The following is a 15,031-nucleotide window of genomic DNA, read 5'->3' as shown; positions in this document are numbered from 1 at the left end:
TAGACTGAAATAAGTGTTTTAGCAATAAAGGTATACTTAAAAGGAAAAATCAACAAAATGTTAATTGGCGAAGACAGAAAAAACCTGCTGACACTGCTTTAGCTGGGGACAAGAAAGAATATACAGTCAATTACAGCCAAGTGTCTATCTCTTTCCAGATATTTGACATTGTATTTACATATATTACTACCACAGAGAGTTAGCTTTAGCCATTGTTCTGTCCCAGGGGAGCAGGCAAATACAAAGTACCACTCCATCTCTCTGTAGCAGCTACGTGCAACAGAGCAGTTTCACAAATTGTTTTTTATGAGTTGTTCATTCCCACATTGAAAAGCAGAAACTTCATACTAGTAGTAGGAATTATTTTGTTAAATAAGAAGGGAAAATACAACTCACGGCCTCCTCCAGGATATCACAACCATTTATTACATTTTATTCAATACAAATTAATTCAATTCTTATCCAAAGACTTTGTCCAATTAATGGATACCAGGAAAGGAAATTCACCTATCATTTTGAAATGATACTCGGATTAACAGTATGGATACCCATGTAAAATCAATGTCTTAGAGAACTCTTGTGCTAGGAAAATACATATTCCTACCATTGCTGGGGCTGGAAGCATTTGCAGTACTTCCTTTGCACACCAAAGTTATGGGAAGGTGTGAGGCAAAGTTGACAAGAACCCACTCATGTATCAATACTTAATGGGCCGATTGGTAGCATATATCAGTCCTGAAGCTGAATATTCAGAAAGTTTAAAAGGCGGAAAAATCCACATTCTCTTGTCAAAATAGGAAAAGTCTGTCTCAGAATAAAATTACACCAAGTACCTTTTGCATATGAAGTCAGCTGCAGGTAACACCCTCTATAAGGCAACTCCATGTGGCAGATGTATGTAAATACATCAGAAGGAAACAAAAATGAAAGTTTTGGTGTGAATTATTATTATAATCCCAAAGCATATAATCTTACAACCGTATCACAGTAACAGCATAAGTAAATGCCCCAGCTATTACAGGCTCAGATTGAAGTGTAGCTCTTCCTTGATAACACACTATGTAAAATGGGTACAGGAATTAACTCTGCTGCTGCATCAGTGTATTCAGACATATCTGCTTAATTGTCTACACTTTTACTACATTTCACTCCTTTAGCTCTGCAGAGCAAATGTGCTAAGAAATACCAAGTGATGGCATAGTTGTCACCACCTTCAACAATGCAAGAATTATTTCCTTACTTCTTCATGATTGCTGGTTATCTAGTAAGATCCAAATGCCACAGATAAAACCTAAGGAGAAACACCCAACAAACCCTTAAGCAGAGATCAACAAAACTTCCATTAAATGCCAGCAAGAAGAGAAATGACAAATGTAGAAAGAGAAACCGTATTAACAAATCTGTGGGAGACACAGATACCAGAATACTGAGAAATGACAGCAGAAAGAAAAAAGGCATTTGAAAAATGTTTCATGCTTCCAGAGAGGATACAGGCTTGAAGGGTATTGGCAGAAAGGAAGAAAAGAGAAAATAAGTCTGTACTGAGCTTTTAATCTTTCCTTAATTGTACTGAGAGTCTCCAGCATTATCCCCAGAGAGAATTAAGTATAAAAGACTAAGTTACTCAAACAAGTTCCTTTATAACAAGTCCTTTCAGAACAGCATGACTTCTTTGAAGGACTCAGTTTCTGAAAGATTAGGTCAAACAAAAATCATATTGGAATGCATATTTTTATTACACTAAAACAAAATTGAACCTGATTCCACTAACCTGCACTCAGGAATATATGGATATGGTTCTGTAGGAATTAACAGAATAGAGCTTGTTTGTCTATTTTGGTTAATACTTCAAGAAAAGGGTTTGCACTGGCAGTCAGAAAATATACTTTTCAAAGGTCAAGAGAGTGGTGGTACGCAAAATATAATAGAAATTACTTGGGAAATGGTCAGAGGTTAAAATGTCAGCAAGCTGAATTATATCAGTTAAGCACAAGATGCAGGATAGCAAGGTTTCACTTTGAATGCTTATTATTTATCACCCTCAAACAGCTGTTATATAAGCCTGGCTTAAAGCTAGGAACCGCACCTACAAAGAAAACAGTATTTTATCAATGTAACTTGAAATTAACAGAAGTAAAGTTCATTCAAAAGATATTTAACGTGTAAACTGTTATTTGTGAGTTTCAGCTTTCTTTCAGCATCTTCACTTGGGATTTAACTGAGAAGGTATTTTAAGCAGAGTTCAGAGGAAATACACACTAATGGTCATATCTAATCAGGCATGGGATAAAGGATTAAAAAAACGAGCTTTAAGCACTACACCAGACTGATAGTATGAATCCACATATTCTGGTAAACCACCGATTTCAACAACAGCCTGTAACAGAAATACTAGATGAAAACACAAATTTTGTGAACATCCAATTCATGACATAGTTCAAAAATACATGAAACACGGGCCTTAAAAGGCACCACATCTTGTGTGATGTTCTTCAATATTTGTGGCCTAAAAAACTATTCAGCAAAAGAAAAATATTTATCCATAAGCAGACTTGCTTCCATAAATCCCCTTGAGATTTAAACATTTCTGAGGGCCAGGAGGCCCTTTCACATTCCTGGTAAACAGACTTCTAGGAATTTTGTAGCTCACTGAACGAATGGAATTTGAGCAACACCCACTAACTCTGAGAACTGTAACTGCTGGAGTTTTACTGCTCAGATTGAAATGAGGATTGATTTAAGAGCAAGCACACAGACTGTTTGGGGTTTTTTAAATCTCTTTCTTTTCTTGATATCTGGGACTGGCCATAATCAGCAAAGATGACAGGCTGAGCCCTGTAATTCTTATTCTCTGCCATAGGAGAGATATTCCATATTTAGGTCTTAGTTTTCTATATCTTCCTTTATAAGTGTACCTGAGGGATGCCGAGAGTTCGTAAGGCTTTGATACGACTTCCCTCAGTACTGGGCTGACTATTGTGTTAAGCACCCCTGAAGTACTTAGGCACAAAATCATTTGAGGGATTCCAGCCTCTTGCTCTCACATTGTATCAGCCATGTCAGGGGGTAGAAACTGTTACAGAAGGGATAAGGCTAAAGAAAATGGAACGCTACTGCCATCAGCTCGTGCTGCATATTATAACAAGGAGAAAAAAGCAATTAGTAATTACCTGGGTTGAAATCTCACAAGGCTCATTGATTTCAATATGGCAGTGTTTCACCATAGATGAAAAGCAGAGAGGAACCAGGCTAAGGTTTCTAATAATCACTGAACTCTGATTATGACCATGAAAAAATATCCATGAGAACTGTACTATCTAATGCAAGCAAAGGGCACTCTTCTTCTGAACCCATTTATTAATCCATATGCCTAAACAATTCATAATGTCTGAGGTTAGCTTCTTTTAAAGTGCTGAATACCCATTCAAGGGAGTACTTACTAAAAATAGAAGAACTTACATTCTACTAAATAGGGCCTATATCTTTCATTAGTCTTGCTACGTGAAAGTGAACACTTAAAAATATTTTTACTGAATATTTTATAACTACACCAGACTGTGGGAATAAAAGGGAATAACACACACTATGATACAACAACCTTGCTTTCAGCTTGTGTTAATCTGTTTAAGATCATCCACTGCCACAAAACTCACTGTTAAAGATCTCTAAATTTTTTTAATGCTGCCAGGTTTCAGCTAATGGATTTTTAAAATGTAAATATTAAAACATATGCATTGATCCAAGAAATGGTATCAGATCATTTGCCTCACCCATAATATAGTACAAAGCAGAAAGCAGCCATTGAAATGCAGAATACAAGCACGCGCTCTCTATAGCAACGCCTTGGAGGAATGCATCACTTGTATCAATTGCTGTAAAGCAACAAAAACTCAAGCTTCTAAGGGCTTACTATTTTTCTCAATAACCTGCAGACTAACAGTAGTAATATATAAATCTCTATTGTAAGGAAGAAAAAGTACAATTCATCTGAAAAGAGACAAAGAACAGAGATGATACACCAACCAGAAGATCAGAAAGGGTCCATCTCTGAAATAACCCATTCAAATACAACACCATGGTGAAGGATGGTCTGTACTAAATCCAGAAGTTGAGACGTGTAAGCAAAGCCCTCTGCAGCTGATCACTTTGGTATCCACTTCAAGGCAGGAAAGGACACTGCCAACCACAAACAGCTAGAACCAAAGCTCCAGGCAATCTGACACAGAAGTTTGACAAGGCAAATCTAAATTTGCCTTGTAGCATATACACACACAACACATACTAGATACAGAGCAGATTATATATGCACACATATCTGAAAAACCATAATTCTGTTAGGCATTTTTTCTCTCTGTGACAGAGAAGAATGAGACATATATTTGATAGTAAAAAGTATGTCTGGGAAAAAAGCCAGAATCTATTTTATAAGCTTCAAATGTTATGATTCTTCTGAAAGACATTTTTACTTAATAAAAATGAACTAATGAAAGACCAGAAGTTTGTTTCCTGAAGTATTATTCATAGCCTCCCAGTTGCGTTTTGCAATATATGTTTTTGCCATTTAGCACATCATGCTTAGAGATAACACATTTAATAATACAATCTGCTGAGGATGAAAAACATTTTCTTTGCTAATAAAAAAGCTGGTTATAGAAAGTGCAAGTTTGGCAGTAAAGCTTCCAAGAAAAATTGCAGCCTGAAAAACACCTGCAGACTTTAAGTGTATACATTTCAGTTTGTCAGATGTTTTTCTGCAATTTAAATATTTTAAGAATCAATCAAAATACTTTCTCTTCTTGGAAATCAGATGAATTCATATTTTTCAACTTTACCTCTAACCATGATAAAATATGAGAGAACCGATAAAGGCATTACTTAACGGGGAGACTACCACACTTTCTGGATGTTTCAATTCTTTTTTATCCAAGAAACAACCTCAAATAAGTCAAGCTTTCTGCAATATTATTTCAGCCCTTCTGAAGTGCTAACGAACATATAAGCATTTATACGGACTGCAGATAGGAAAGACAACATATTTTTGCACAGTGTCTGGTACGACAGGATTCAACAGGGGGTTCAAGCAGATGGTCATTATTACAGCGATACAGAACAGTACTTCAGAGAAATGACATGGTAGGATGGCTTAAGAGAAGCCAGATCTACACAGTCCTATTCCACCTCTGCACGGTGATCAGGGACAGAGTCACAAAATGCTGCCTTTGAAATAGATTCAGAATAAATCAGGAGACTGGGATACAAATCAGTTGTAGGGATGACATACAAGAACGTGCAGCAGGAAAGTTTGTTGCAGAGAGACGTGAGGAAGGATCAAGACCTTTCCAACCAGCATGTTATGTTCCAATATTTTCAGTTGCTTGAGAGGTGTCTGAAGCACCAGTGACTGCCACCTTAAACCAAGGATAACAACAAAGAAAGGGACACTCTGAGTTAAAACAAACTGGATCTTCTCCAAGAATTCTGCCTCATGGACGATATTGACTATCATAATAATGACATAACAATGACAGTAAATAATCTGAAACAGAGCAGACAATTACCAGTTATGATATTTCCAGTCACAGTGTCATTATTTAGCAAAGGACTTGTCACAGCAAGACCCTCCCAAAACACTTTTACACTTTCATCAGTACATATCACGCCAAGGGAAATGCTGCATTACTGAAGTGAAAAATCTTGTTCCTAAAAAAGCTTTTTCACTGCCAATGGCCAGGAAGGTTACCTTAGGATATAGACTGTCATAAATACCGTTCACAAAATCTGCATCTATTCTTAAAATATCAAGTGATTAATACAACCAACCGAAAGCAGCAATCATCATGGTGCTATGCTGACAAACATGGCTGGCTCTGATGTATGTTTGGCTCACGAGGGTTAAATGCTGTTTCATGCTCATTAAAATCTGCTCTACCAGACAGAGCATCACTCGTTAAAATTAGAAATGTCTGAAAAAGCAAAACAAGAGGATGAAAACTAAAACCATATTATGAAGATGATCAAAACCAATGTAACTGCAGTACTAAAGGCCAGAATCTGCTCCCATGGAGCTCCTCATGAATTAAATTAGTTGTGTTCTATTCACTTGAAATATGTTCAATTCATACCAGCAAAATTGGGAGCACTATCTGGCACTTATTCTTGGTATAATAACAATTCTGGAATCTTTCCTTGCTACTCACTTGCATGCTTTCTCAGTATTAACACAACGTAGGAAGGAGGGATGTTAGCTGTTCTCACAGCTTTGCTCGCATCTAGCCAATTCTGTGTTTACTGTCATATTCTAAAACTGGGCACAGGAATTTTTTATATTCTTCCTCCTTCCACGTGTTCCTATAGAAAAAAAAAATCTTGCCTACCATCACTTCATTTTTCAGTGCCTCTCACACTAGCTCTATGTCTTGGCAAAAAAATTTGTATTTGTTATCAGCTGAGATTTGCAGACAACGTAAGGCAAGAGATTCCACACACTTGGGTCCTTCCGATGCCTTAAGTTTTAGCTTTTATATTTTTCAGATCAGTACTGCCTTAAGTGTATAACTCTAAAACTCCACAGACTGTCATCTACTGTTCTCCCATTTTCTTCAGACAAAACAATTTCTCTCTAGACCTGAAACTCAAGGACACCTCACTTTCTCAGGCACCAAAAACTGTAAACAACAGTGAAGTAGGTGGCAAACTGGGGGAGTGTGACTCCATTACCGGAAGCTGTAATTGGACAATTAACCTCTGATATGCAAATAGACCAAATTTATATCTGTATGAAAAACCTGTGATAGTCGTCCATCTTGGGTGTGGTATCTGTGAGACTCCTGCACTGCCCAAGGTGTACCCTTTGAAGGCCTTTCAATAAATACCTGCCTTTAACTCTGTCTAGCCTCTGTTCTAGGTAGCCTCTCAAGGTATCACTTCCACATCTCTCTTCTGTATTGTATTCTGCATCTGATAACATGGAATAATTCTTCCTTATTCTGACAAGATGGCTATTTGGGAGGTTGGTGAATACAGTATTCCAGGTACATTGAAAATGCAGGCTACCACAATTTGATCACTTTTACACTTCTCAAATAAAATCCCATTAGAGAGACAAACCATCAAGGAATCATTTGAGCAGTGAATGGAGAGAGTGACATGAAGCGGGTAAAGACAGCCAAGTGTTCCATGACCACCTTTTTATACTTTTGTGGGTCTCCAAGCACTTCACTATTTTAAATCACATGATCACCCATCCTGCAAAGCTAAATATTCTGTATTTTATTACCTGTAGTTTTATACCTCTACTATGTTTGCCTATGGGAAATCAGTAAATCAGGACAGAGACTTCTGCAATTGATTACTGGGCAATAAACAGGCAGAGTGGTACACCATAAATCAAGGTGATAGTTTAGGGGCTGGACATTAATCTGATTTTTTCTTTGATTCCCCCCTTCCAATATTTCATTTCTCAGATCAAATTTAATCTCTCACTCAAATGAACTGGAAATAATTTCTGGTATGGAATACTCATTGGTAAAAAGGTATATTAGAAGGTACTGACATCTACGTGAGATTCCTAATACACCTTAAACACACTGAAGTGTTCAGGAGCCCACCAGAAAAAGAAGCAAGAACATTCTCATTGAACAATGCAACATGTATTTTCCAACAGCTTAAGGCAAGGAAAATGCTGCCTCCCTGAAATGCTGCCTACTGCATTACATGAGAGGCAGTAACCTCCTTTGATAAACAATGCACTTACAATATGACCAAATGGATAAAAACAAATTAAATTCCTTCCATATTTATTTTCATTAATGTATTTTTACGTGCCTTCATAATTCCTACTGCTATAATCCTAGGACATAAAATGAAGCATAAAATGATATTATACCTTGATATGAGAGGTGTGATTAGATATACCTTAAAGTGACAGACTGATATGCCATACAAATATATGGAGAGCTGTGGTTCCAATTCTGATGAATTTAAGCATTATTCAGAAATCCCACAGAATAGTGCTACAGCACTCCCTTTCATACATGTACTTCCTACATGGCATCCCAATGAAATGGCGTGTAAAACTTCTGCTCTGACAGATCTGGTTTTAAACTAGCTCATTAAAACCTAGTGCTCACAGTGCTCAGAAAAAAAAGGGAGTAAGAAAGTTGCTTCTCCCAAATCTATCATTACAGAGCAGTTCAGTCTGCTGAGATCTACTGAATTAACAGCAGATGGGCAAAAGCAAGAAGCAAGTTACACTACAGTTTATCAGTTTACAAGATGTGTAAGTGCTGCTGAATAGGAATTAAAAAAATAAATTATTCTGACCTTACAGGGGCCAAGTCTCCCTCTCTCCACAGTCACCGCATACTGAAGCAATAGCTGCTCTTCATTACTCAAGTGTTTCTCAAGGCATGTTCAGTAACGTCTAACACAGTCCACACAAAAGGAAATTGGTTATTTGTATGTTATCCAAGGAAGGCTGAGTAATACACCACAGTAGGAAAGACCTCTAAAAATAAGTCACGCCTCAGCAGATTCACTCCCTTCCTGTCCGGGTTTGAATCAGTTTGCCACTGCATGAAAGGACAAAGCTCGAGGATGAACTACGGAGAACTTCTGTAATGACCACACTGCTCAAATGCACTCATTTCCCTCCGACTCTGTTTAAAAGAATCCAGTTATTAGGGGTGGAGCAAGGTAGTGCTCAACAGGATGTGCGTGACCAGAGCTCCCCATGTGTAGCGTTCTGCTTTCATGTTTATTTTTGGATGTATTTTCCTTTGTGCTTTGAGGTAGTTTTTTTGGGCAAGGTAGCTAGCGCCACAATCACTTATACATGCTGAGGAAGGAAAGCAAGCCCTCACCAACACAAACAGTATTTTTTCTACAGATTCATAGAGTATCTTGGAAGTCTACAGTGTTGTAACTGTAATGAGTTACTTTTTTTCATGTTTGTTAGTGCTCTTCAGACACCAAAGCAAGGGACATTCGGTGCACAAAGGAACACCAGTGATTCCCATAACCTACTAGTTCTTCACCAGGGAACAGTGTTCAGCTGTGTGAGAATTCAATGTGAGATTTCATCATCCTTAATCCACTGTAACAGCGTTGATAGATGAATCTCCAAGGATGAGTAAGCAGAGAAGATCAACAGATGTTCCCCAACAGGATGCTACTTCAACAGACACAGTCATTAGAGAAAAGACTGGCTCATTTTAACTGGTAATTGTTATCAGGACAGTGTCATTTGTTTTGACCAGCATCCCCTGACTGATAGAAATGAAGGTCACAGAAAATCTTTCTGAACTTGAAGGGTTGACTGAATATGGGGCTGCATGTATTACAGAAGGCACCTTACTGTATTTTTGCTAAAGAATACCCTATCTTTTCCATAAAGAATATTTAAATTTTAAAAACTGGCAGACTAATACTGATTTTTAAAAAAAGTCAGTTTAGTAGTAGCTATCTTTTTTTCTTTCAAGTATAGACCCAACCATATTAGTACTCATAGAAATTAATACCTTTGCTGTATATTGTGCATTAAGTACATCAATAAAACATATCTAATCTGGGAATCATTATACCAATACAATTGCTTCTTAGAGCAATATAGCTAATACAGGATAAGTTACTTTTCAATTTAAACAAAACTCACAGACGTCTGCAAATTCCCATATGAAGTTTCAGAGATACTGAAAATTCTTTCTAAATTCAGAAATAATTAAAGTAGATAATCTTTCTCTCAAAATCTAGTTTCAGGATATATACTAGAAGTTTCATAAGCAGCATAATGGATATGTAATTGTCTTTCAAAGAACGGCATAGATATAAAAATATTTGTTGCAAACGTAAACTTCATCAGTAGGCTTCAGTATTAACAAATTTTCAGTGTCAAGGACACTTCATAGCTTTTACTCCTAGCATTTCAGATTAGTTGCACAGTAAATTAAAGCCAATACTGAATCCTTTTCTGTTGTTTCATTTCCCAAGATTCCATCCACAATCTAAAAACAAGGAAAAAAATTTAAAATTGCAGTATTGGATTTTCTTTCCTCTGTAGGAATAACTCTGTTATTTGGTTAACAGAGTTTTGATTTTTTTATTTCTCTCAAAAGAAGGAAATAAAGTAAATTTCCCCAAAACAATGAATTATTTGGGAAAAACAAACAAATGAAAAAGTAACATATATTGTATTTTTGCACTTCTATTACTAATCATTAAAATCAGTAACCATTTTAAGAATACTAACCCTACAATTTATTTAGGTTGTTCTTATTCTACAGTATAACATTATTTTGGAAATATTCGGCTTTTTTTTTTCTGGATAAACTACTTATTTTATTAATTAAATTCTCATTATGTGGACAGTTGAAATTTGCCCACACTAGATTTTAGCTTTTACAACACATGGGCTGTAAACATCATTGCCTTGCCCCATTTTTCCAATGGTACTATATGTATTAAATATCTGTGATCCACTCTTGAATTTGTGTAGGTTTTCATTAAACACAATTAAAAACAGAATGACACGTAACAATAACAGTTTCTTCATACAGACTTTGTCACAGCAAAGATATATGAACCTTAGGATAAGGCAGAAAGAAGAATGCAGCATCAAAAACATAAAAAGTATCCCTTTAGAAAAGTATTTACCCTTCTTCAGGTAACAATAGAATTAATAACAATATAGTAATGGTGCTGCTGCTAGCATATTTTGGGAAAATTTTCTTACATAATTTTCCATCTATTTTAAACATTGTCTCTTTATCACATGTTAGCTGCAGTTTATGCAGACTTTGGGATTAGCAGGTTGCAAGGAAATACATATCACCTTGAAAAAATGAACAACTTTATTATATCTGAGACCAACCAGCAAAGCTGTATTTCACTGAACAATTTTCCACTCACTGAGAGCACAGGGATGGCCTCCTTGAAAGAAAGCACATCAAAATATATGAGAAGTTCACTGTAAAATGGCACAAAAGGCAAAGAAGCACCACAATCTAAACTGTGGTCTCTGACTGACACCTGCAGCATTTGTGACATGTTCTACAGCCCAATTTCATAAAAGCTGCAACACACAAGGTGTGCGCTAAAGCTGCCTATGATCACTTCAGTACATCTAACACATACCATCTTCCATAAAAGCATCTATCATCAAAAAACTCAGCAAAATCATCAAAAGTGCTAGAAACTAAACTGTATTATAGTGATTAAAGAGCAAATTATGTTGAAATTGTTTTTAAAACAACTTTAAATATAAGATTCAAAAATTTTTAAAAGGGAACCTCCATGCCCTCAATAATCCCGATAAGAGAATAACAGTCTCTGAATGCTTAGCAGGAAATTCATATGCACGGGAGAAATTACTGTGCTTATACCAATTAAAAGTGAATTTTTACAAAAATGTTACCAGAGAAACCTGAAATTTGATTTATTCCCCCCATCATTATCTTGTAAAGCACTATCTACATTATCAAATTTCTGACTACTGGCAAATGCTGCATATGTTATAACAGATGAGACCACTGGCATATTTCATCTTTTCATGCCAAGGCCTAAAACTACAATGCAGCTGCTGTAGCAAAAAAAAAACCCCAAAATCCTCTGAACTGCAAAAAAATATTGCCTTGTCAGATTCTTCAAATTATCTGCAAAACTTCAGTAACTGCAGAACTTGCCAAAACATTTTAATTTAGTTGTAGAACCTGCCAACAAACAGTACAAATCCTAGCTATGCAATTCAAAGAATGATTATCTGATATTGTCAGGGCATTCAGTGGCAAGCATGTTTCATTCACACAGTGGTCTTTCATGCCTTGGCAATGCTGCACCATTAACTACGCTCAAGGTAATATATTGTTAGGCAGGTGATGAATGTGCCCCTTCCTCCATCAATGTAGATAGTTGGGGATTTGACTTTTTTTCTGATACTGACTTCAGAACTGCTTTAGGACAATTATTTGCCCTTTCACAGGAAAACAAAGAAAAAAAAAATCCATCCATCCACAGTTAGAAGCTGAACTAAAATGTTACAACCAGCACCCATTTCTTAAATACAATTAATGTCCCTAAACCTGCAACTTTAGGACACTGTCACACCATCTGGCAGCTCTGAACAACACCTACACTTTTACAGTCACCATTTCGAACAAGCTGGAAGTACAAATTGGCAATACTGTAGGCTAGGCCAACAGGATGCCTTCCAGTTCCTACAACTTTTCAAACCAAATGTAGTGTTTGCAAAAATGCAAACAGATTCAAGTTCAGTAACTTTCTGCAGCAACATGTTAATGAAGTTTTCTCTGCATGGATACAAAAGTAGACAGGCTACAGAATGAAGAACCTCAGCAGTATGTTCTCCACAAAGGAAAGTTTTAACAGAATTCACATGTAATCAGTAAGTCAATTTTTAAGTGATCTTGATCCATCTGCAAATTCTAAACCCCTTACAGCTGGTGATGAGACAGGAGTAAATGAGAATAATTTAAAATTTCAGAGTATAATAAGAATAGACTCTCCTCATAAAAGCAAAATTAAGGCTAAGAGAGCAACACCTGCAGTATATAAATAAATTCTACCAGAAATTCTACTACCTAAGTTATTTCATTACAAGAGATCCACAAGAAAGAAATACAGGAGTGTGTAATATGAAGCACTAAAGAGAAGTAAAAACTTTCCTTTTTTTCCAAACTAATTTAAAACAATTATACTTTGTTTATGATATAAATGTCATTATACTATGTGGTGGTCTGTCCTGGACAGAACAGGCCAGAGGAGTGGTCCAATCGTGCAGCAAGTACCAACATTAAACTCTGGACACTGAGAAGCTAAGATGAGAAATCTCTAGTTAGGTTACAGTGAGAAGTGAAGGAGAAGAAAAGGATGATGGGAACATTATGCAGATGAAGTTATTCCTTGTTAGGTTATGTTCTGAACCCTGTCCTCTGATTAGTTAATCATGTGTTCCATATAAGGTAATGTCTCTGTCCATTGGTTCCATGCCTTCAGATAATGTTTATATAAGGCTGTGTTTGTGCCCTTTGGGGTTTTCAAAAGGAGCTATGTAGATCTGCACTGTTTATGCTTGGTGTTGCACCTTCATGTGCTTTCTCTTATCTCCATTAAAGCTTTCCATTTCTAGCCCTTTAGTCGTTCCCATCCCTTGCTTTCTTTTATTGCCACACTCCCGGCTGATTCTGTCCCAGGGCTGCATGTGCCAGCAGCAACAGGGGCTCGTCCGACGTGCGATGGAACAATACTATATTAAAAATACTTCCATGGTCAAGGCATTTCTTTCTGCACTAACTGCAAATAAATCTGAACTTACCTCCCAAAGTGCTTTGAAGTCCTTCTGCTCAATTCGAAGGAGCTCACTATGTTCCCTGGTAACAATGGTAGCATGGCGAGGAGTGTTATCCAGAATGGACTCTCCAAAAGCAGTTCCTATTCCAAGAGTGCATATCGTCACAGCATCCTTTGATTCAAAAAAAAAAGGACACACTAAATATTTCAGGACGTTTTGAGAGCTTTTGTGTCTTATTTTTCATAGCACTGCCTTGAAATTCTTCAGCAAACTGCTTAAAAAGAAAATTAATTTAAGCATCATCAACAAAAAAATCAATATGCTGGTAAACAATATGGGAAGCTTTAACGTAGAAACAAGTGGGACTCCTGTTTTCTATATTCATCAGTTGAATTAGACATTTCTGAATGCAAATCTGAGAACACAAGAATCACTTTCATCTTTACAAAAACCTATGATCTCTGTTCATCTATCTCTAAACACTGCTGTGATGACGAGATCTTTGGAAATGTCAGAGGTGATGAGAAGGTAACTAGAATCAGAAACGCAATCTTGGGAAATAAACTTCTGTCCTACACAGGCTACCCTCATCAGAAAGAAAATTCACCTCTTATGTTTTCTCTTCTGTAAAAGTAACTTTCAATAATAATATCGTCTTGTATTTATATTGCATTTCTCTATTGCACAAGCAATGTGTTTGTACTGTTGAACCAACTCTTGGCCCTTCTGTTGAAAATGCCAGCAAATCTTTCAATTGTTAATGGATGTTTGTCAATTAACTACCAGACCAAAAAAAAAAAAAAAATATTTTCACATAAATAAGGGATTTCAAGAAAACTATTAAAGTTGAAACAACCTGGAAAAAAATGGATCCATGTACAGAGCAATAAGAAGGTCCCAAACAAGCACAAAGTCCACTTCAAAGGAGTCTATATGAGCACATGCCATTCTAAATGATATCTAAATTAAGCTGCCTTGGCCAGGAACTCCTCTGTAGTAGTTCCAATAGAAATTATGAGCTACTGCAGAGAAAACAGTAGCCAATAAACAACTTGCTTGAATCAAGATCTTTCGATACATGTTCTATTTTCAGCTCAAAAGTTGCTTTGTTCCTCATCACAGGCTTGAAGCTGAACATTCACATGTCATTTTTTCTGAGATGGGCCTTATCTGATGGTCTGTTAAGTAATTTAAAAAATTAGTAACACCATAAAAATTTAAAATCATACAAACTGTATTTAACAAAGGAAAACATATTGGATATGCACACAGACAATTACAAAAAAAATAAAAATACATGTTAACTTTACTTGATACAACATGAGAAGTCTAGTTTAATTCTAAAATGTAGGATTCATGCAACATCTACAAAACGCAAAGCAGAAATGTTTGTTATCCTCATGGCTGATAATCCAGGAGAGATGCATGAATGTGTTTCAGCATTATTTTCTGGTTTTAGAACTGCCCTGCTTTTCTTTCATGCATCTAATAAGTCATAATAGACAAATGTTATTAAGATAAGGTTAGTAGTTTTATAATTGGAATACAAAGACAAAAGCCCATAATAGTCCAGTTCCCTGAACCATAGCAAATTGCTCTTACACAGATGTTACCATATAAAATTGTGTGCTCAAGAAAACAAAATCAATTATGTCTCAGAGAAGACCTAGGAAAAATTTACCAACTGTCAGAAATAAATTTTCAAGGAAGGAAAGTAACAACAGATTT

The 15,031-nt window shown here is 36.3% G+C and overlaps 1 protein-coding gene across 7 annotated transcripts in view; it reads right to left on the bottom strand.

Moving 5' to 3' along the window:
- RAPGEF4 (Rap guanine nucleotide exchange factor 4) overlaps positions 1–15,031 on the bottom strand; it is a gene marked incomplete at its 5' end in the record, with an annotated part of 141,706 nt that overhangs the window by 106,881 nt on the left and 19,794 nt on the right. For all 7 annotated transcript variants that reach the window (XM_084209688.1, XM_084209690.1, XM_084209693.1 and 4 more), the window contains one exon: positions 13,328–13,474. In XM_084209688.1, coding sequence (XP_084065814.1) covers positions 13,328–13,474 — 147 coding nt within the window. The remainder of the gene's footprint in view (positions 1–13,327; positions 13,475–15,031) is intronic.

The sequence above is a fragment of the Fringilla coelebs genome (genome assembly GCF_963513975.1).
Source record: "Fringilla coelebs genome assembly, chromosome: 7".
Classification (NCBI taxonomy): Eukaryota; Metazoa; Chordata; class Aves; order Passeriformes; family Fringillidae; genus Fringilla; species Fringilla coelebs.
This window is presented reverse-complemented; position numbering and strand designations above follow the sequence as displayed.